Source organism: Elephantulus edwardii, unplaced genomic scaffold (assembly GCF_000299155.1).
Source record: "Elephantulus edwardii isolate Elephantulus edwardi_28Jun2011 unplaced genomic scaffold, EleEdw1.0 scaffold00266, whole genome shotgun sequence".
NCBI lineage: Eukaryota > Metazoa > Chordata > Mammalia > Macroscelidea > Macroscelididae > Elephantulus > Elephantulus edwardii.
The window spans coordinates 2049581-2072948 of record NW_006400016.1 but is presented as its reverse complement, the minus strand read 5'-3'; the positions used below and the strand labels follow the sequence as shown (position 1 = coordinate 2072948).

General features: G+C 49.5%; 1 protein-coding gene across 1 annotated transcript; it reads left to right on the top strand.

The window, feature by feature from the left end:
• Positions 1 to 10632: 10632 nt before the first annotated feature.
• Positions 10633 to 22579, top strand: FXYD7 (FXYD domain containing ion transport regulator 7). The gene is made up of 6 exons (XM_006899682.1): positions 10633 to 10663; positions 14938 to 14967; positions 17937 to 18011; positions 18136 to 18178; positions 18341 to 18381; positions 22557 to 22579. Exons 1-6 carry the CDS (start codon positions 10633 to 10635, stop codon positions 22577 to 22579), a joined length of 243 nt encoding a protein of 80 aa, XP_006899744.1.
• Positions 22580 to 23368: the final 789 nt, after the last annotated feature.

The window sequence follows — 23368 nt, the reverse complement described above, 5'->3', positions numbered from 1 at the left end:
CCTCTCTCTGTGTACTTCTGTCTAGTATTCCTATTTCTCATCCTCCGCCCTCCCTTCGCTCTCTGGCCCTCCCTTCCAGTCCCTCGTAGTTTCCACACCCTTTGTCCCTGCTCCCTGAAGGTTTGGGAAGGGGACTCAGTGAGCCCTGGCAGGGGAAGGCAGGAAGGAGGAGGGGGTCAGAGGACTTCGTAAGGGCCGCCCTGGGGCCTGTGGGAGGGGCCTCCAGGGACCGAGGCTGCGGCATGGCCACTCCCAGACAGCCCCCTGCCCTGACTACACCCCTTCACCCCACCGAGGGTGTGTGATGAAGATTGTCGTTAGGGTGGGGACTAGACGGTTCTGCAGGAGTGAGGGCGTAAAAGAAGAGGAGGCCACTTGGGATTGAGACTGCCCACTGGCCACTCCCAGCAAGTTCCCAGTCCAAGCAAGGGGTGGAGGGCGTGGCTAATGCGGCTGGTTGGGGGCGGGGCAGGTCAGGCTCAGCTACTCCCTCTGGCGGCTCCACTCGGATCGTTTCCTCGCCCAAAATGCACGTTGTCCCTTCATCAACCCTAAATCCATGGAAAGGCTACCTGCGGGGATCAATAGGCCTCTGTTGTTGTCGTTGTTATATGCCATGGAGTGCCCAGCGACTCATAGCGACCTCTATGTACAACAGCTCTGAAGCCTGCCCTGCCCTGAGCCACTCTCACTGACTCACACCTACCCCCATTGCCCCAGTTACTGAATCAATCCATCTCATCCCGGATCTTCCTCTTCTGCAGTCTGTCCCTCCATCCTTGTGAGCATGATGTCCTTCTCCAAAGATCGATCCCTCCTGGCCACATGCCAGAAGTATGTGAGAGGGCGCTCCAAAATCCTTGCCTCCGAGGAGAAACTTGGTTTCACTCTCTCCAAGACAGATGTTTGTTTTCTTGGCGGTCCATGGTATGTTCAAGACTCTTCTCCAGCACCACAACTCGAAGGCATCGATTCTTCTTTTATCATCTTTTGTCATTATTCAGTTCTCTGATGCATAGGAAGTAATTGCAAAGACCCTAGACTGGATCAGGTGCACCTTAGTCTCCAGACTGACAGCGTTGCCTCCACCCATATATAAGCCCAAGAAAATGACGATGATGATGACACCCTCTTCTTCAGCGTTTCCACCCCATCAGACTCTGCCCTAATTCATCTTTATCTACTAACTCATTCTATCCTCACCTCAAACTTCTGAGGTTGGTATTATTATCCTCACTATTTTACAGATGAGGGAGCTCTGGTGAACTAGCAGTAAGAAGTTGCATTGTCAACCCCAAGGTACGTGGTTCAAATCCACCAGCTGCTCTTCAGGGAAAAGATGGGCAATCTCCTATGCAATTTAAAGGCTCTGAAACCCTACTGGAGAGTCATCCATGAGTCAGCTCAAACCCAATGGTACACAATAACAGCAGTGTTTTACAGAGGAGTTCTGGTGGCATAGTCTGCAGGGAATAGTGCTGCTAACTCAAAGGTGATTTGAATTCACCAGTCTCCTTCTATGAAATTTACAGTCTCACAAAAACCTTCTGGAGGGTCAGCTAGGCAGTGATTGTGACTGCACGGGGATGAGTTTGAGTTGATGGAGAAACTGAAGTTTAGAGAGAGCAGGTAACTTGTGCTCTAGTCTACCTGATCGGTCAGGTGGAGCTGGGATGCAGACCCAGGCTCTCTCCATGCCATTGTTTGCATTCTCTCTTTGGAAATCAGAATTCAAGGGTATAAGTACAGTTGGGCTAAGGTGTTAACAAGTTGTTGGGTAAATTCTGCCCATTCAAGAAGAAAAATCAATAAATGACACCTAAAATGGTAAGAATAATACTTATTCAAAAACTAAAAAAAAATCCTGGTGCCATGATATTTTCAATTGCATCTATTCTTGTGAAACTTAAGCAATAAATAAGAAAGACTCAGGAATATTTGATATCTTTGAATTGTGGTGTTGGTCAAGAGTATTGGCTACCCAAAGTCATGCCAAAAGAACAAAGAAGTCTTAGAAGAAATTCATCACAATGCTCCTTAGACACAGTCATGGTGAGATTCCACTTCATCTACATTGAAAATGTTACCAGGATGGTAAATCCTTGGAAGGACACCTCATGTTTGGAAAGGTGGAGGGCCATAGGAGAGGAAGGTCTTCAACAAGATGGATAGACACAGTGCCTGAAACCATAATCTACAGCAAAGTGGGATCTTAGGTTGGCACAGGATCAGGTCAAGCTTTTTCCCTTTGTATACTGGGTTGACATGAATCAAGGTCTACCTGATAATGCCTAGCACTAATAGTGAAAGAAATGAAATGTTCAATAATAGAGAAGTTATTAAACTCTTGTATAGTCTTAATTTGGAGGATGATGGAGGTGTTAAAGGAAATAAGAATACATATATTTTTAAATGGAAATCTCTTTAAGTGTATTCATGAATAAAGGAAAGAAGAAAGACATAATAAAATTAAAAAGAGAATAATACTTACTGATCACTTATTTCATGCTATTCTTGTTACACATTTACTAAATCCTCACCATAACCCTATGGCAAAGATAGTATTTCTATCACCACTTTATAGGTGGAAAAACTGAGACACAAGGAGGTTAAATGGTTAGTTCCACTTTTCCAGGCTGGTCAGCTTTAAACCTAACCATTAGGAGGGACCCTCTTGTTCCCTGGGATCAGAAGGCCTACTCTTGTCACTGAGGAATACACACAAATCCTCTTACAAATACCCAGAAGACTCCTGGAGGGCAGGCCCCATCACAGGGGTCACATTGATTTGGGTTCTAGGTCCAGTTCTGTGCGATAAGTTCATCAGCTTCTCTGATCCTGTCAGTTTTCCCACTTGTCAAATGGTACCAACTTTCCGAGAGTGGAGGTTATTCATTGAGACAATTGAGGCAACAATTCCTGTTTGGGGCTTCACATAGAGTGTTTACCTCAAAGTAGTCTACAATCTTGGAGACGAGCTTTGAGTTCTAGTGTCTGTTCTGCATTCTAACAGTTCTATGATTTCAGTAGTAAGGTCCCTCAGGTCTTGAGGCACCCTAGTGGTACAAGGGGGTAAGTATTGCACTGCCTACGTAAAAGTGAGCAGTTCATACCCACCACCTGCTTCACAGGAGAAAGAAGAGGCAGTCAATTTAACAGCAGTGGGCTGGTTGACTGGGCTTCAGCTCTTGGTTTCCTCATCTGTAAAGCAGAGATGGTCAATTTCTTTATGGGGTCTTTGCAAGGGCATATAGAAAGTATAATAAATGGGATATTGCTGGACCTAAACTCTCAGTTTTGAATGAAGATAATGAGGATGAAGATGGCAATAATTGATGATAGCTAGCTTTTTTGAAAAAAAAATAGTTTACAGTGTCTCAGGCTTTGCTCTAAATGTTTTTTGTTTATTTGTTTGTTTTACATAGTTAATCGTCCCAAACTTATTGCCATGATTCCCTTTCACCCTTCCCTAAAAATACATGTATATAAAAATATAATGTGAAAGCTATGTAATGGTCTCCCTTGATCTGATAACTAGTTGTGAAAGATCAAGGGTGGAATGGAGTATCAAGCCCAGAGGTTAGTAGACTTCCAGTATCACCAGAAAGAGTTGCCAGAAGTGGAGCGCATCATTTTGGACCTGAGGCCCAGCGTGAAGGAACACCTAGACACCAGAGAAGGCTAAGACATTGAGATCTCCATGGAGCAACAGGCTTACAGATGCTGAAGAAAATGAGGACTTTGCTCTGGAACTGACAGAGGGAGAGAGCCTTCCTTTAGAGGAGGCCTAGTAGGTAAGGAGTTGTGTTGTCAATCCTTATCAGGTCAGTAGTTCAAATCTATCAGCTGCTCCTTGGGAGAAAGGTGGGCCATCTTCTTCAGTCTCTGAAAATCTGCTGGAGGGTCTGCTATGAGTCGTAGGTTCCAGCTTCACCACAATGAATGAGTGAATGAGCCTCCTAAATGGCTGTTGTTGTTAGGTGTCATCAAGTTGAGTAAGAATCATAGCAACCCTGTGAACAACAGATCTGAACCCTGTGCTATCCTGTGCCAGCCTCAAAATCTCTGACACACTTGAGCCCATTGCTACAGTCACTGTGTCACTCTACCTGGCTGAGGTAAGATAATAAATTTCTATTTGTTTAAGACAACCACTTGTGGTACCTTTGCTATAGCAGCATTAGATAACTAAGACATTTCCTCCAAGGCGGATAATCTGGTGGCATAGTTCACAGGGAGCTGAAGGCCAAACCTCTCTGGTGGTTTGACTCCACCAGGATAGCAATGGGCAACCTCTGGAGCCATTGACAGCTCTGAGTTGCTTCTGACTCAACAGCAACAACTTTATTACTTTGTAGAAGGAAAAACTGAGCCAAGAGAAAGGAGAAGTAGTCAATTTGCCAACAACACACAGCTAGAAAGTGGTGAAGCTAGAATTGCAGGCATGATGGTTAGCACTCCAGAGCCGCCTCTCAGAGGGAAAGAAGGCAGGCTTGACAAGAGCTGACCAGGAGTGCCCCGTGAGCTCCCTGTTCCACCATCACCCATTCCCCAGCGCTGCATAAACATCAGGGTTATCATTAACCGGGACTGCTGGTGACCCTGAGGTGCAGGGCCACTGGGGGCAGGGAGGAGAGGGCTCAGACAGGTGAGGATGAGGGGGTCTTTCTAAGCTGTCTCAGAAGCCAGCCTGTGTTTGTACGTGCCTACTTGTTTCTAACTGTTCTATAGAATGCTGCTCCCGTGGCATTGAGGGACGGTGCAGCTACTGCCCTGAACCATCAAGGGAATGTTGCTGAAATTAGCTTGACTTTGTGAACACTATCTCTGAAGTTCTTTGTCCCCAAATGAGCCAAATCAAAACTAAACAGCCAAACTGAGTCGATTTGGACTCAGCAATAACAGGAAGAGAGGCTCCAAGGCAGCCAGTGTCTACAGAAGCCGACTGTCTCATTTTGCTCTCGTGGGTTGACTAGTAGATTCAAACTGTCAACCTCTCAGCGTCCAAACAATCTTCTGTGGCACCAGGTCCCTCAAAATTCTTTAAAGATGCATATTTGTCAGGTTTAGGGACTTTTGGACTCTGCAGGGGCTACATGTGACTTTGGAGGATGGGAACTAAGACATTTTATAAGATGGGAAACTGAGGCACAGGGAAGTTATCACACAACCAGGAGTGGCAGAGCCTGGATCTGGTTCCGGGCTTCTGTCCTTGGTGCCTGAGAATCTGGCCTCCCCGTAAGGACACCAGTGTGTTGTCCCTCCAGGTCAGGACAAGGGAGATTGGCCCTTACTCATATCGGTGCCTGCCTGCTTGGTGGTGGCTACAGTCAGGGTGACATTCTGGGGTCCGAGGGTGTGAATACAAGTGTGTCGACCTTTGTGTCTGTGTGACTCTGTGGCCTATTCACGAAGACTGGAACACAGCTGTGTGTCTCGGTTTTGTGCGTAACACGTAGGAGGAACTGGTTGTATGGCAAGGTTCTTGAAGGTGTTTCTGCCTGTGTGTTTGCTCCTGTGCACACACATGTCGGTCTTCACCTCTTTGAGCTTGTGTAAGAGTGTTATCTGTGTGCACATGTGTGCATGTGTGCTGACGTGCCAGCGTATGGCTGTGTGTGTTCACAAAGGTGAGTGTCTTCATAACTTTAAGAGTGGAGAGTGGTGAGGCTGTAGCTTTGTCTCCATGTGGGCATCTATCTAAGTGAATGGGGTGTGTGCTAGTATTTACAAATGTGTTTGTCCTGGGGCTTTGTGACTGGTGCAGGAGAGGGGACTGGCTATGGGTCTTTGGACTTCTGGGTAGAATGTGTATATGGTGTATGCCCTGGGAGCTGCTCACAGCTGGCAGCCCACCAAATGCACACACATACACACCTTCAGACAATCCTGCAGTGATGTAGAGGGCTCCACAGGCCACTAAGCTCTGCGTGGAGCTCAGTTTCTGGGGAGTAATGCAGAAACCCCTGGGCACCTCCTTTTGCCTGCCCTCCTACAGCGAGGGAGGTCTGTGTGTGAATGTGCGCACACGCACACACGCACATGCACACAGAGCCCAGGCGTCCTCCTGCCCCGCCAACATTCTCCTTTCTCAGCGCTCTCAGCACCCGGCCTGCTGTAGCTCCTGCTGAGCAGAGAGAGTTAACCTAGCGGCCAGGGCGGTCTGGGCTGGGGGCCGCCCCCTGGCCCCCCTCCAGCCCGGGCTCCAGTTACAGCTGCTGGTTGGGGAGGGCAAGGGCAGGGTGGGGCTGTGAGGGGAGATCCTTGGGGGCGGCGCGTCCAGCTCTGGGCCAGGGGATTCAAAGGGCTCAGCCTGGGCACAGGCACAGCCGGATGTTTGGGGGCTTCTTTCAGCGGGGGACAGCCTGACTGGGGTGAGAGTCCCCCAACCCTCCCCTTGCAGCCTCACCCCTGGCCTGGTGGGACTGCCTATTTTGGGAGCAGGAGTGGCCAACCCATGGCTTCCCAGGCAAACTAGACCCAAGAAGGAAGGACAGTGTAGTTGGGACACTGGGGTTCTCTCAGGGGTGGGAATTTGGGGTCCTTGCCCTGTGCTATGTGTGTCCCCCGACTGGGTAGGGGCTGGGTTAAGCTCTCCCCTCCACCCGGACACTCACACGTATCGCTCCAGCTGTGTCCTGGTTTGGAGACACTACAGGCCCAGTTAAGTGTTTTAAGCAGAAGTTTGGGGCAAGGGTGTTGTCTCCATTCCAACGCCACACTGTGTGTCTTCTGTCCCCAAGCCTGCTGGCCTGGGCCTCCTGCCACCAGCCTGGGGTTGTCGGGTTGTGAAAGAGGCAGGTCAAGGGGGCGTTGTTCTCTTTTCTCAACTTTGCCAGGGGAGGAAAAGGGGTGGCCTTTCCCATGGGGGGTAGCCTGTGGCACTGGAGGCCTTGCCCCAGCAGAGCTGTGTGGATGACCCCCGGGTGGGGGAAGGAGGGCTGTTGCCATGGTGGCCTTTGCGAGGCGAATTCCTCTAGGGTGAAGCGGGAGATATTTATACGCCGGGTCAGGCAGAGCCAAACAGGCGACGGAGGGTAAGGAGAGCTGGGATTTCACGGGACACAGTAACAGGTGGGCCCTTGAATGTGTCCTGGTTGTCTCTGTGTGTCTACCTGGAAGGAGTGGGTCATCCACTGTTAGGGTGCAATTAAGGAATCTGGGAGGACATCAAGGCCTGTCCTTGCTGTGTTCTCTTGCTGCGTGATCATCCTCCCCACCCCTCTTACTGAGTATTTTGTTTTGGTGACATCATGTCTCTGTGGGGCACGGAGTGCCCTTGTTTCTAAGGGCAGCCAAGCTGGATGAAGTTTGTGGAATTAAGTCCTGGGACCTTTTTGGACTTAATCCCTTGGGTTTGGGATAGGTGGGGGAAGGGGTGTAGAAGGTGCACGTTTGCCGATTCTTCTCAGGACAATGGTGTCTCTCAGTCAAGTCTTCATTCTCTGTGTGGGTCTCCTCATCATGGCCAATGCAGGTGAGTTTTGGGAGAGACACCATACTACCTACTTCAGCCCCAGGGGTGACTGGGAAATGGAGACTCTACCAGAGAACCAAGTAGAGAGACCCCAGCCAAAACCCAGTCCACTGGGGCACTGGCAATGTGGGAGTTGGGGTTTCCATAGGCTAACTTTTGAGGGAAAGGTTGTCCTGGCCAAGCAAAGGCAGGATGGAGAGGTGGGAGCGGCCTCAACGGTGGAACCTAGACAACCTGTCCTGAGACTAGGAACGTGCAGCACCAGCAGCTAGGACCCAGAGAGGGTGAATAGCCTGCCCAGGGTCCAAAAGCCCTGAAAAGGCCCAGGAAGTATCCAACTCTTGATTTCTCTCTTCTCAGAAGCTCCACAGGAACATGATCCATTCACCTATGGTGAGGGCATCTACCTGTACTCTCTGTAGGGGATGAGGTGGGAGGGTGAGGAGGGTACACCCCCCCATGGCCCCCTCCCCCCCAGCGGAGATCTGGGCTCAGCCCCTCTCTCTTTGGCAGTTGTCTCTGCCTGCTTTCTTTTCTCTGTTCTTCCCCCACTGCCCCCTCTCTCTCATACTTTATCTTTCTGATTTCTTTCTAGTCTTGATAACTCCTTGAGTTCATTTCTTTTTTTAAAAAGTCTCTGTTTCTCTATTCCATTCCTCTCTGTTACTGCGACTGTCTCTCTTCTCATCTCCCTCTGGGTCCCACAGTACCCTCTCTGCTGTGGTCTCCTCTTCCTCTAGTCCCTGTCCCCTGCATCCCCAGTGGCCCTCATCCCCTCCCTCCTTCCGCCTCTCCGCATTGATCTCCCTTCTCCCCTTTCCCTCCTCATCTTTCATCCCCCTTTTCCCTCTTCATCCTGCCCCTCTGCTTTTTCTCTCCCTCCCTTCTTCTGTCCGTTACCCCCATTTCGCCTGCAGACTACCAATCGCTGAGGATCGGAGGCCTCACCATCGCGGGGATCCTCTTCATCCTGGGAATCCTCATCATTCTCAGTTGAGTCCTCCAAGCCCCTCCCCGCTCCACTCCGCCCGCTTCTGGCCCCGCCCCGGACCCGCCCCTTACTGCTATAGGCTGGATCCTCTGATGTTCCACCCCTTTTGCTGGAGCTTTGGAGCAACAGCGCCTTCACGTGCCTGCTTAGAGGGAAAACCTGTCTTTCCCCCCTCCCCCTCCCGCAGGCAGAAGATGCAGGTGCAAATTCAACCAGCAGCAGAGGTGAGCGGCCCTTCTGGGCACTGAGGGTAAGGCGGGAAGCTCATCCAATCTGCAGCCAGAAACTTTTTCTCCAAGTGTGTATAAGTACCTACTGTGTGCTAAGCCCCAAGCCAGGCCATTCTCTCCAAGCATTGGGAGAGAACTTGTTCTGCCCGCCTGGCAGAACGCCCGACTCAGTGGGACCAGTCCCGCAACTATAAAACCACAAAGCGTGATAACTGTTGGGAAGGGAAAGGGACACAGTGAAATGAGATCACCTCACAGCTGTCCCAGTTTAGCTCAGAGTCTTGTCCCTAGCTCTTTGATTTATCTTTAAATAAAGTTTTTTTAAAAGCACAAAGTATAAATTAGTGCTACAGATGTGATTACTGCAGATTATGACATTGCAGATACATTATATTCTTCTAAATCATAGCTAATATTTACTGGATGTGTATTTGGCACTAAGGAACCCTTATGTTGTAGTACCTTAGTGTTGGGCTGCTAACTGAAAGGTCAGAGGTTCGAATCCACCAGCTACTTGGTGGGAGAAAGAGGAGGCAGTCTTCTCTTGGAAAGAGAGCTCTTGTACATAGGGTCGCTATGAGTCGCAAGCGACTCGATGGCACATAACAACAACAACAAACCGGTAGAGAGTAGGCACGAGAGACTCCACCCACAGCAAGTAGGCTGAGTTTGGTTTGAGTAAGGTTGTAGCTTATTTATCTCTCACATGAATGAGATGAGGTAGGTGCTGTTATGAACCTCATTTTATGGCTGAGGGAACTGAGACAAAGACCCTGGCCCAAGATCACTCGGCTGGAAGATGTGGGTCCAGGGTTTCAAACCCAGGCAGTCTTTCTTGCAGTCTGCTCTCCAGCTCCTTCGACCCTCCAGCCCTCCAACCCTTCTGCCATTTCTCGAGAAGTGCCCACAGCGCCTGCTGCCGAGTTTGTGGGTTCACACACCCCAACTGCGCCTAGATGCCAATGATTTTCTGGCCGCCCCCCACCCCCAGCCTGCCCCCTGTCTAGAGAACTTGGCCCCGGGAATTGACCTCCTCTTCAGTTTTCCATCACGCATTCTCAACTGCTTCTTCCTCCCCAGAACTGGGGAACCTGACGAAGAGGAGGGCACTTTCCGCAGCTCCATCCGCCGTGAGTTGGGGGAGGGCGGCTGCGGATGTTTTGGGAGGGCGGGCTAATTTCTGCGCTCCTTTCTCCATTCTCCCTGAGCTTGTGGAAGGAGGGGCTTGGTCCGAAGACAGAGGTGGGGTTTCCTCTCCCTTAGAAGTCTCTCTACAGAAGTTGCAGGTACCCTTCTTGACCATCAAACTCTCTGTGCCCCCCACCCCTCCCCAGGTCTGTCTAGCCGCAGGCGGTAGAAACACCTGGCCAGATGGAACTCTACCAGGTGCTGCAGCTCTGACGGGGCTGGGGGCGGGGCGGTGGGAGGAGGAGAGAGGATGGGAAGGAAGCTGGCTGGGGTGGGGTGGGGGGAGGGGCTCTTCACTGTTCTCTCACCCTTCTTACGCGCACAGGAACCCCCTGGCACCTGATATTTCTCACCCCCGTGCGCCCACTGCCACCTGGACTGCCCCCTTCTCCAGCCCTGTCCCCACAGACTCCCAACTGCCACCCAGACTTCCAATAAAACATGCTTTTCTCTCTGGACAGCGCCCTGTGGGTCTGTCTGTACGTCTTGCGCTCGCGCCTGGGCGCCCCCGAGGCCCCGGTAGGGGGCGCCTCCACCCCGGGGAAGGGGCGGGGACGTCGGCAGTGGGCGGGGGCGGGGGCGGGCCCCGCCGGGGGCGGGCTCCCCGGGCCCCCATTGGCTGCAGGAGCCCCCAACACCAGGGCTCCCCCCACCTTCCCCCCCCCCAATCCGTCCGGCTTCCAGCTGCTGCAACCGCGCCTTTACTGCATAGACATCCAGCAACCCCTTGCTCCGTCCGGCCCAGCATGGTGACCCCGACCGAGGCCCCCACAGAGGGTGAGCTGCGGCTGGGGAGGATGGGCAGGGGGGGCTTTGGGGGATTTGAGAGTTTAGGAGAACGGGTGTGGGGGAGTATTCCAGAACTGGAAAGAGCGGGATGTGGGAAGGGGATGCCTGCTCCTTCCCTGGACAGACACCTCCTCCCCTGCGGAGTCACCCCGGTGGGGGACCCACGGTTGCAAAGTGCCATCCCCGGAGAAGGATAACTCAGATTGGTCGTTATGGCAACCGAGTGGCTGGTCCAGCACAGCAGAGGGGAGGAGATAGGCTGAAAGGGCTGGAGTGGTGGGTCTGCAGTTAAATGGGTTCTCACGAATTTAAGGGGTTCGTGGGGCAATAAGGGAGAGGGAGTCCTCTCCATCTTCTGTTAAGTGTGGAATCCTGTGGTGGTTGTTTCTTAATACTCTTGACAGATTCAGAAAGGAGAGAAAGCCATGGAGATGGAGAGAGAGGAAGCGAGCAAGCGAGAGACAGAAAGAGGTTTTGAAAAACAAAAAGGAAATCTGAAATAGGCAGAGAGAGCTTGAAAGAGTGATGAAGAAAGACTCAACTAGAAAATGAGGCAGATAGGAGACTGGGAGAGATTTAGAGAGCGAAGGGAAGAGGCATAAAGAGAGATACAGCTACACACACACACACACACACACACCAACCAGCGAGAGGCTGAGAGAGCGCGCGAGGGATAGAGGCTGATGAAGAGAGAGGCACAGAGCAAGAGGAAGAGAGGGAAAAGAGAGAAAGATAGGTTTATAGGGAGAGACCAATAGAGAGAAAAGGGGAGGGGAGAGGGAGCAATGGGTGGGGTTCGAACCACTGCAGCGATCCTCTACGGGTGGAAACAGGGTCGTGGGGATCCCCCCTTTCCAGCTTGCATCCAGGGTATTGCCCGGAGAGGAGGGGCATGCATCAAGATGCTCCCATCCCATGCCCATCCAGCCGCACTCTGATTTACATTTCACACTCATTAACCCAGTTAGGCACGCACTTAAACACCAGAACCCCCTAACAACCTCCTTTCCTGAACCTGTTTCTGCAAAGGAAGCTGGAAAGAATGCTTGAGTGTGTGTGTGGGGGGGGACAGTTGGCTTGGGGAAGGCTGCGAGCACTAATGGCAGGTCCAGCGGGTGGATCCGGGGGTGCTGAGGTGCCTCTGGCAGTGAAGGGAACCCTACTTCTACATCAGTCTCTCATTCCCTGCCCCCTTTCCCAGCAGGCGGGGGCTGCTGCGCTGAGCCATATCTGCAGAATCCGAAGCAGGGCGGGGGGGGGTGGGGGGCTGCAGAGGCTGGAAGCCACCCTAGGGAGAGGGGGCAGGGCCGAGCCAGCAGGCCTGGCAGGAGACCAGGGCTTCCTTGCTCAGAGGTGGTGGTTAGCAGGATCGATGGCAGCAGATGGGCAGAGTTAGAAGAACAGACGCCTTAGCACCCCCACCTCACTTTCACCCACTGATAGAATGAGAAGGGGCAGCCGGTCTTGGGATATACAGAGTGAGGGGCATTCTGTGCTTTTCAGGACACTTAAAGAAATGTATTTGCAAGTTGCTGGAGCAGGGAGTGTACTGAGGAAGGATTAGGGGTCGGAAGACAAGAAGAAAAGGGTTGTGCAAGTCTTGGTGGGCCTCCCTATCCTTGAGAGGAGCCCTCAGCTTGGCCAGAAGCCAGTTTTGTAGGGATAACAATGGGAGGTGTACAGAGAGAAGAGGGCTTGAAATTGGCCACAGGGTCAGAAACCAAGCCCCCAGTCCTTCCACAGACCCCAATCCCAACCTCAGGTGTCTGGACCTATCACCTCCCTTCACTTCACAGGATGTCCCAGTTGCCATAGCAACCACCTCTTTCCTAGTGTCTCCTTGGCAACTGACCAAAAGTAGTGCATATTCCTTCTGCCTCCTGGCTCCACCCTTAGTCAGTCTCATTCCTAGGAGCAAGATTGCTGGGGCAGCAGGGTCAAAGGTCAAGGGGAGACCTCCTGCATAGTGCCCCAAGCACTCAGAAAAGAGCCCTCAGAGAGGATTCTGGGAGAGGTGCTCACTTAGTGAGTATCTCATAACTTCTGTGGAGAGCGAGAGTGTGTGGAAGGAAATACAGGAGACAAACACAAGATATTACAACTGTTCCACGTTTTATGTAGCCCCCTGCAGCCTGAGCGGGCCTTAAATTCATTTATTCATTCATCCATTGATTTTAAAAGATGGCTTTGAGAGAGCCTTTATGAAATGCCAGGATCAACACTGAGGTGAGTCAGTTACTCATCACCTAGTAAGAGGAGCTAAGATAGAAACACTTACTGCCCACCTCCGCCCTGCCCCCTAGTGGATTCCAACTCATGTGGACCCTCTAAGACAGTGAGTGCCCAGATGGCTAAAACCATGCTTTTCTCATCTTGGTGCTTTTGAGTACCCCCTCATGATTTCTGCCCTTCGTGTTCCCCACCTACTATTAATATGTTTTTCATCGAGGGATTAGCTTTCAAAGCTGAATTAGCTTTGTTTTAGATCACTACACAAGAGGGAAAACTGAGGTTTGTTGTTGGTTTTGCCCTAAATTGAAAACAAGCATGAAAGCAATCTTAAGCAAGCAATGTCACCTTTCTGGGCCTCGCTGTCCCTCTTTCTGAAATGGGATGACAGCAGTGCTTACATTGGAGAGTTGCTGTGAAGATGAAATGTGGCATTATCTGCAAAGTGCTTAGAAGAGAACCTGGCATGGAGACAGTGCTATCAAATGCTGGTTATATAAATAAAGGAGAAAACCAAATGATGTCGCAAAATTCTTAAATTCTGGGCTTAAGCTCTGTTTTCTTTTTGGTCAAAGGGTAACTTAATAGGGCTTGAAGGTGTTAAAAATGTATCAACCCCAATTTAAGACTTTTTTGAAGACTAGGCAGGGTATTGAAAAGCGCAAAGTACACTTTGCAGGTCAGTGTTGTTGGAGTCTTGTCTGTATCAGTCAGGTTATGCTGGCCATGCTGCAGTAACAACTAGTACAAAGGTTTCAGTGGCTTAGGACTTGTAGAGTTTATTCTTCCTCATGCTGTGTGCCCAGCAGCTGACCACCTCCTTGAACATTCTGGTCATCAGGCCAGTGGCAAAAGAGGTTTATAGGGTCTTGCATGAGCACTTAAATGTTCTGAAGTTGACCATGACACTTGTGCTCACAATTCACTGGCATCACTCAAACTCAGTGGGGCCATCTTCCCTTGAACTTGGAAAAGGAAAGAACAATATTAACAACATCACTTAGCTTTGCCCTGCTGCCCCTGCCCTAGTGACACGCACCTCACATTTTATGGAATTCTGCCCTAGACAAGACACAATGTCCTAAGAGCTCCAGGGCTGGCTTCATCAATGGAAAAGATGTTCTGAGCAAACAAGCAGGAAATTATGCTTCAGGGTAGACATGTGGGAGACGGAGAGAAATAGAGTCACATATAGACACAATATTTCTGAAATTAGGGTGAATCTTCTCTTCTGACAGATGGGCATCTTTCGTGTGAGAGTTGCATGCACCTGCACACATCCTGGGAAAGTAATAATGAAAACAACTTTGCATCTTAAAAATCAATAGTATCTCTGAAGTAAGCAATACCTGAAATCTGTGAAAGCTGGAACTTACTGGCATCGGCTTGCTTTCTGGTCTTCCAAGTTTTCTGCCTTCACAGGGCACAGTCTTACCACTTAGTCTTGCTCTTTATGAGTGTAGTAAGCAAAGTGTTTGAGTTTTTTTTTTACCAGATTTCTGCTTTAGATAGAGTCCAGCTTTGGCAGGGGCTCCCTGCATGGAATTCAGCAGCCGGGGAAAGAAGATGAGAATAAAAGCTGCAGTGCCTGTCTTGGGAGCTCTCAGACCACTGCAAAGTTTTACAAAGTATTCAGGGAGAGCTTAGTGATACTTTCAGCAGTCTACCCCTGGGAAATGGGAAACATACATTTTCCCTCATGCTGTATGCAAAGAGGAGTGTAGATGCAGTATTTAGACAATGGGTTCATATCCTGCATCGGTCCTCCACAGGGCCTGGGATCAGGACTGCCTTGTACAGTTGGGTGGGTTGTACACTGCACGAGGGAATGTATAGGCTGCAGCCTATAGGCTAGAATGCAGGCTGTGCTCCATTCTTCAGTCATCTCTATCATTCAAAGCAAGGGGCTTCTTCATGCACGCTTATACACACATATATGCAAAACTATTAGGCCAGTGGTTTGGAATTCTAACGTGTTAGGAATCCTTTTGTTGAAATATTTCTCCTTTCTTTCTCTGCTTTCCTTCTCGCAGCTCCTCAGGAACCTGACCCATTTTACTATGGTGAGTGGAGTGCCGAGCCCTGTGATGAGTGAGAGTTCTCAGAGGGGCAGCTGCAGAGCCCTATGGGTCAATGCGGGTGTGGCTCTGGCTTTAACCACATGATGCTTGCCAGGTCATTGGCCACGTCTCCCTGAGGGGGTTGACAGTGACTGGGCCTGGAAAATCCCACAGCTTCTTGGAGCTCCCTGCAGGTCTCACTCTGGGCTGGTGAACTGTGGTCATCCAAGAAGCAGATGAGGAAAAGATTTTAAAAAGATAGGTCTGAGGCCATACTGCTGGAGCCTGAATCCTGGTTTACCCACCCGCATATGAGCTGTGTAGTCTTCGACAAATAACTTCATCTCTCAGACTCCTTCTGTAAATAAGAGAGAGTGACAGTTTCCACCTCTGAAAGTTGTGTCCTTGAGTGGCAGTTTGTGCTGGACTCACATGAAACCACCATGAGTTGAAATTGACCAGGCTACAACTACCACAACCAACAATAACAACTAAAAGTTGGTGGTTTGAACCCACCTCAGTTGGTACCAGTTACCTCGTGGGAGAAAGGCCTAGGAACCTGCTATTATCAAGATTAAACCCAAACCCAAGCACTACTGTCTAGCCGATTCTGACTCATATTGACCCTGTATGTCAGAGTAGAACTGCTCTTTCAGATGTCCGAGGATGTAAAGCTTAATAGGAGGAGACCGCCTCTCCTTCTTCCCTCTGACCTTTCAGGTAGCAGCCCAACACTTGGGCCACTGCTCCATAAGGGCTTCTTAATAAAGGTGAGTGTTGTTGTATATGGTCAAGTCAGAACTGACTGATAAATGACCCTCCAGCGGGTTTTCAGAAGCTGTAAATCATGCTTGAGGAAATGACCCATCTTTCTCCAGTGGAGCAGCTAGTGGATTTGAATTGCATGTCTTTGGGTTTGCAGTGCAGCTCTTTACCCACTAGGCCACCAGAGTTCCCTTTCAGAAAGATTGTTGTTGTTGTTATATGCCATTGAATCGACTGTGACTCACTGCAACCCTATATACAATAGCTCTGAACTCTTCCCTATCCCGAGCCAATCTCACTGTTTCCAACACATTTACCCCCGTTATTCCAATTACTGAGTCAATCCTTCTCATCCTGGGACTTCCTCTCTTGCACTGTACTTCCACCTTTCCAAGAATGATGTCCTTCTCCAAGGATTGTCCCTTCCGGCCACATGCCCAAAGTTTGTCAGATGGAGCTTCAAAATCCTTACCTCTAAGGAGCAATCTGGTTTCATTCTTTCCAGGACAGACTTGTTTGTTCTATTGGTAGTTCATGCTGTGTGTTCAGTATCATTCTCCAGTGCCACAGCTCAAAGGCATCAATTTTTCTTCTGTCATGCTTATTCATTGTCAAGTTCTTTGATTCATAGCAAGTAATTGCAATGGTTCAGGAGCACCTTAGTCTCTAGAGTGACACTGTTGCTCTTCAACACACTGGAGAGGTCCCAAACAGTAGATTTTCCCAATACAATTTGTCTTTTGATTTCCTGACTGCTGGTTCCAAGAGTGTTGATTGTGGAACCAAGTAAGCTGAAGCTCAATCTCATCTCCATCCATCATGGTTCTATCAAAGCACTATCATTTAGTGCTTTTTAACAGTTTGAGCTCTGGTAGACCATAGGAAGTTGCATTGCTAACTCGAAGCTCACACATCACTGGTAGTTCTTCCCCCCCCCCTCAGATGGAAAAGGGTTCAAAGGAGCTTTCATCAAAGCAGTGCAGCTACTATCACTGGTAGTTCTAATCCACCAGGAGCTCAAGAGAGAAAAATGGGAATTCTTCTCCCATGCAATTTACAACTTCCTGATGGAAGATTAGTTATGGGCTGGCTCCGTCTCTACAACAGTGGAAAAGGCAGATATCTGAAGGCAGACACAGAATGGGTGTTCCACATATTCTTAACACAACAAATATCTGCTGAGCATTTTTCAGATCCTGGGGACCCACAGTGAGCAAGACAGACATGAATTCTCGCCTTCTTCCAGCTTACATCCAGTGAATGAAAGATAGATACTCAAGAAAATAAATGTGAACATATGGGGTATATTAGGCAAAATATACCTCTGGTGGCACAACTTACACTGCTAATCAGCATCCCTCAGAGAGAAAAATGGGCAGTATTTTCTCACAAAAATCTACAGCCTGGTAACCCAACAGAAGGTTAGTATGAGTTAGAACAGACTCAATGTCAGTGGGCTTAGAAAAAACCATTACAGTCAGAAAAATAGAGAGAATGAGATTGGAAAATGTTAAGTAGAGGCTGTGAGATTTGGAACTGGGCACCCAGAGAAGACCTCACTGGTATGTAAATAAAACCCAGAAGGTTTTGTGTGGGAGGCAGCCATGGGGAAGGAAGAACTTTCAGGGAGAAGGAACAAGTGCAAAGGCCCTGGGATAGGAGCATATCTGATAGATTCACAGAACCGCAGGAGGGCCAGTGTGGATGGAGTAGGGGAGCAAAGGAGAATGTGCAGTGACTAGATAATAAAGGGACTTAAAGGCCATTAGGGGAGGACTTCTGTTTTTACTTTCAGTGTGTTGGGAGCCACAGGAAGTCTCTGAGCTGAGAAGAACCCTGACTGACTCACGAGTTCACAGGGTGGCTGGAAGGGGGGCAGGGTGCGTGTACATGTGGAAAAGCCAGACTATTGAGGAGATTACTGCAGTGGTCAGATGAGGAAGGATGGTTGCAGGAAGGTGAACGATAATAGACAAACCAGCAAACTAATGTGTAGCTAAGGGAGAAAGGCCAGAGAATGAGGGCAGGGGAGAAATGGAGATGGATCTTCAGGGAAGAAACAACACACAAGCCCACGTTTTCAGTTAACCCAATAGAGGAACCTCCAGCATGCCCTGCAGCGTCCCCGAGGCCTGGTGAACAGCTGTGGCTGGTGAGCTTTGCGGTCTAAGCTCTCAATCTTTCTGTCCCCGCCTTCTCTCCTCCAGACTATGACACTATACAGACTGTGGGCATGACTCTGGCTACCATAATGTTCTTGCTGGGCATTATCATCATCCTCAGTAAGTGTGACCCACTTCTTGAGTTCTGAGACAGCCTCCAGGACCCTCCTGGGCTTTGCCCCTGTTGACGTTTGCCCAGATCTTGATTTCTTTTCTTCCCTTCTGTCTGAATCTCTCCCAACAGGCAAGAAGGTGAAGTGCAGGAAGGCGGACTCCAGGTCTGAGAGGTCTGGCAGCCATGGTGGGGGGAGGAGGGAGAGACAGGGGAGCACCCTGAGGTGTCGGGATGTGTCCCTAACAGAGGCCCCTTGGGCCTGCCTCAAGTTTCCCTTTAAGCTTGTGACTATGGATCCCACTTATATTTTCCTTTTTCATTCTTGCTCCCACAGCCCAACATGCAAATCCTGCAAATCAGAGCTTCCCTCTTCAGGTAAGAGAAAGGGAATGACTAGGTGGGAGAAGAAATTGGGAGCATTAGAATAGGAGTTGTATTTGTGCTATACCTTGGGAGGGGGCCATATACATGCTTTAGAAGCACATGTAAAAATTCAATTATTGCTGTTGTTGTTAGGTGCCATTGAGTCAACTATGAGAAATAGTTGTTGTTGTGTATCACTGAGTTGGAAGCCACCCATAGCTGACCCTCCCGCAGGTTTTCAGAGGCAGTTAGTATCACAGGAAGAGATTGCCCATCCTTCTCTCGGGAAGCAGCTGGTGGATTCAAACCATGTGCCTTTGGGATTGCGGTGCAACTTCTTACCATTAGAGCATCAGAGCTCCTACGAGTAACAGACTCATAGAGATCCTGTGAATAACAGATGTGAAACTTGCCCTCACCACCTCTGATACACTCAAGCCCATTGTTACATTCCCTGTGTTGATCCATCTTGTTGAAGGTCTTCTCCTCTGACCCTCCACCTTTCCCAGCATCATGTCTTTTTCCAATGACTGGCTCCTCTTGACAGTGTGTCCACAGTTCAGTAGGAAACTGGAGCTCGGCCAATTAAAGATGCTCAACCATGAAGAGCCAGTGGGATGGGAAGGGTCTGCCAGTGGGATGGAAAGGGTCTCAAGGACTTCTCAGAAGCAATTATTTGAACCCATGAAAGCCAAGTTGAGCCAATTCCGTATCAGAGAAAGCCACAAGCCCATGAGGAGATGGGCCCCAGACAGGATGTCTGCTAGTTAAAGAGTGGAGCACTTGAGAGTTGAGCACAGGAAGACAGAATGAGTTCTAGACTTTCTTGTTAAGCTGACAGATTGAGGACCAGGTAAGCAAGAAAAAGAGGGGAGAAAGAAAGAATAAGAGATAGACAGATGAGCTTCTGAATAAACAGCATTAAAATAACAAAAAGGGAGAAACGTAGAATGCTGGTAAAAAAAATTGATGTGGGAAGAGAGAATATAGCTATATAAGGAGTGTGAGAATGGAGTGTGTGTGAGAATGTTGAAGGATAGAAAGGAAGGAGCTAAGAGAAGAGAGGCATAAGGGGGTTAGCAGTACAGAAGAAGGTGTGAATAGGAAGAAGTGTGAGGGGGCTGAAGGAGAAGATGTAGGATATGGAGAAGGTTGGGGGTCTTTGGGAGGGATGTGAGTGTAGGTTAGAGTAGGAGAGCATGTGACAATGCAGGAGGGAGTGGAGAGTGAAAAGGGAAATGAGAGAATGGGAAGGGGAGAGGTTACAGGAGAAGGGCGGTAATGCAGAAGGGAGTTTAAAAAAACACCACCAACAAACCCTCACAACATCAGAAATGTCTAATTCATCTCCTTGAGGTGGAACTGACTCATAACTGACCCTCCAGTGGGTCAAGTGGTCACACTGAACTATCAAACAATATAATTAATGTCACATGCAAGCAAAATACTGCTGAAGATCATACAAAAATAGCTAGAACAGTACATAGATAGAGAACTGCCAGAAGTTCAAGCAGGATTTAAAAGAGGCCATGGCATTAGGGATATCATTGCTGATGTCAGCCGGATTCTGGCTGAAAGTAAAGAATATCAGAAGAATGTCTATTTGTACTTTATTGACTATGCAAAGGTATTCGACTGTGTGGATCATAACAACTTGTGGCTAACATTGAGAAGAATGGGAATCCCAGAGAACTGAATTGTGCTCATGCAGAACCTATACCTGGCTGTTTGTGAACAGAACAGGGGAACCCTGTATGGTCTAAAATTAAGAGTGTGTCAGGGTTGTATTCTCTCTCCATACCTATTCAATCTGTATGTTGAGCTAATGATTTGAGAAGCTGGACTCTGTGAGGAGGAGTGTGGCCTCAGAACTGGAGGGAGACTCATCAATAACCTGCGTTAGGCAGATGACACAACCTTGCTTGCTGAAAGTGAGGAGGACTTGAAGCTCTTGTTGCAGAAGTTCAAGGAATGCATCCTTTGGTATGGATTGCATCTCAGTGTTAAGAAAAAAATTCTTACCACTTAACTGATAGGCAACATTGTGATGGATGGAGAAAAGATTGAAACTGCCAGAAACTTCATTATCTACTTGGATCCACAATTAACATGCTTGGTACCAGCAGTCAGGAAGTAAGGGAACACATTGCTTTGGGAAAGCCTGCAGTTAGGGACGTTTCCAAATTATTGAGGAGTAATGATGTCAATTGAGGACTAAGGTACATCTGATTCAGACCATGGTCTTTCCAGTCACTTACTGGGCAATGAATAGGGATGACAAGAAGGATAATTGATACCTTTGAGCTATATGTTTGAGAAGAACACTGAACACTGCTAAAAGAACAAACAAGTATGTCTTAGAGAGGGTGTAGCCAGAGTTTCGCCTCACATACTTGGGCATGTTGCTAGGAGGCACTATTCATTGGAGAGGGACATGATGTTTAGAAGGGTGGAGGGTTGGCAAAGGAGCAGAAGAATATCGACCAGGTGGATTGACATGGTGACTGCGCAGTGGGCTCTAGTATGTCAGGTGGTGTGAAGATGGCACAGAATAGACAAGGTTCAGATCTGTTCATAGGGTCGCTATGAGTCATACTCAACTCGACAGCACCTAACAACAGTAACAACAACAACAATAACAACAAAAGCCACATGGGAGGAGATTGCCCAGCTTTCTACTCTTGGAGCAACTGGGGGATTAGAATGAACTGCCTTTGGGTTGGCAGCATAACTCCTTACCCACTAACTGAACAATGCTCTTTGGGAGAGGGTGTATAAAAGTTTATGTGTGAAGAGGAGGATAGAGGTGAAAGGGAGGGATGGAGATGTAGGTGGGGGATGGGCTGGATGAGGCATGGAGGGTATTAGAGAGGTGGTGGTGTTTGAGGATGGAGGGTACAGGATGGAGGAAGGGATAAGCGTGTTGATGTAAGATCATGACTCTTTGAGTGTTCACTTTAATTAGGTAAAACATTTTTGACCTGGTTTAATTTGATTATTGTTGATTGCCTTCCAGTCGAGCATGACTCGTAGTGACCCTATGAACAAAAGGCCTGAAGCCTTTCTCGAACTATCTACATTTATCAAAGTTTGTAGAATTTCTGGAGGCATGGTGTTTAAGAAGTGGATGCCACTTCTGCTTCCAAGGTTTAATGATTAGAGATGTAAAAAGCAAAAAATCCCCCAACCCAAAAATCAGAGCTCGCCTTATGACATTCTTACAAGTAGGAGAAAAAGAGGGGGAGAAAGCCTTGAGATACTTAATATTTAAAAAAAAAATTGGTGTGGAATTCCATGCATTCTGCTTCACATTCCTTTAAGAAGATTTTAAAACATTCTTGGGTGTTTATGCTATAGACTAACCCAAGGAAGAAGGAACATTTTTGTAGATGATAAGGAGGTGTGTATTTGGTCCTGGAAGCTGGGATACAGTTTAAATAGATAACACCTTGGCCCAGGCCAATCAGAATCTGAAGTAGGTAGGATATGAGATTGTCAGCCTTGGAGAGGGTGCAACCAAGTTCCTCCTTGGAGGCTAGGATTTTGAAATTCCTTCTCACACAGTCTGAGCATGTGGCCAGGAGGGACGGGTCTTGGAGAAGGCCATCTTGCTTGGAAGGGTGGAGAGAGAATGCAAGAGAGGAAGATCCCGCATGAGATGGATAGATACAGTAACTTGGGCAATGGGGGAAGATATGTTGGGGTCAGTGAGGCTGGTTCAGGACAAGGCAGGCTTCAGAGCTGTTGAGTGACTATGAGTAACAGGTGACCCAACGGCACATAGTAACAACAACAGGAAGGAGGAGCACAGGAGAGAGGTAGAGTGCGTGTGTTTGTGGTGGCGCCAGTGCGCAGGGGCCTGAGGAGAGATTCCCTTTCTGGAGAGATTGATTAGAGAAGTTGCCCTACAGACAGCGCCCCTACAGGACGGCTTAGAAACCACATTAGTGTTCCCACGTGGATCAGACATGGGGTATGTGAGGGAGGAGAGCTCCCCAGTACCAGTTCGAGGGTGACAGTCACCCAGTTTAGGGGATCCAGGGGCCTTGAGGAGGACGACTACCTCCGCTCCTACAGTCCCTGATTCCTTCTCCCTCCCTCGCTCTCCCCTCCCCTCCTTACGCCTCTCTCCCCCCCCTCCCCCACCTCCCTCTCTCCCTTCTCTCTCTCTTCCCCTCTCTCCCCAGCTCCTGGTGGCGGCGGCGTGTAAGACCAGCCTCTGGCCCCTCCATTGCTGCCCTGCCTGCGTGCGGGAGCCAGAGGACCGGGTGGAGGCGGTGGGGACCCAGGCCCGTACCCTGGAGCGCACCCCGGAATGAGCCGTCACACCCACCTCGTGGCTGGAGCCGCTGCACCCCGCCGCCCTTCCCCAGGCCTTGGCAATCAAGATCCCCCAAAGAGCCTGCCAGCACCTCAGACCTAGGGACTCGGGCGCCCGGCCCCCGGAGTCCTCCGCCGGCTTCCCCGCATCCTGGGGGACCGCCCCCTCCCCACTCCGGTCTCCTGCCCGAGAACCCCATTCCCAGCCCTCTCTGTCTTGAGCTTAATAAATGTGCATTTGGTTTCCCCCGGTTCTGTCTGTGTGTTCTCATCTGTGGGGGACAGGCCAACTGAACCTGGGGCGTCCTCTCCAGCCACCCTGAAGTTGTCTATCCCTCCTTCTCCGCCTCCTGTCCTCCCCAGGTCCTCCTGCTCTTCCTCCTCGGAGCCCCTCCTCCCTCCAGCAGTAGCCCCTTCTCCTCTGCGGATGGTCTCAGGCTTCCCTTTTCAGGACACCTTTTCACTTCGCCCCTCACACCAAAGTTACTCCATCACCTTCTTCCTCCTTCCCCCCCAAAATGCCCCCTCTTCCTTCCCAGGTTCGCCTCCCCAGAGGCGGCCCAGCCGCGCAGGCTCCCAGCCCCGGCCCCCCACGCCCCCCGCGGTGGCTGGAGGCCGCCGCCCAGCCTCACGCCCTAACCCCCGGCTCCTCGGGCGTCCCTCCTCCTGCTCCCACCCA

Coding starts and splice junctions, on each gene's coding strand:
- FXYD7 (XM_006899682.1), top strand. CDS start 10,633: ATGGTGACCCCGACCGAGGCCCCCACAGAGG. Junction 10,664..14,937: donor GACCGAGGCCCCCACAGAGG/GTGAGCTGCGGC, acceptor TCCTTCTCGCAG/CTCCTCAGGAACCTGACCCA. Junction 18,382..22,556: donor ATCAGAGCTTCCCTCTTCAG/GTAAGAGAAAGG, acceptor CTCTCTCCCCAG/CTCCTGGTGGCGGCGGCGTG.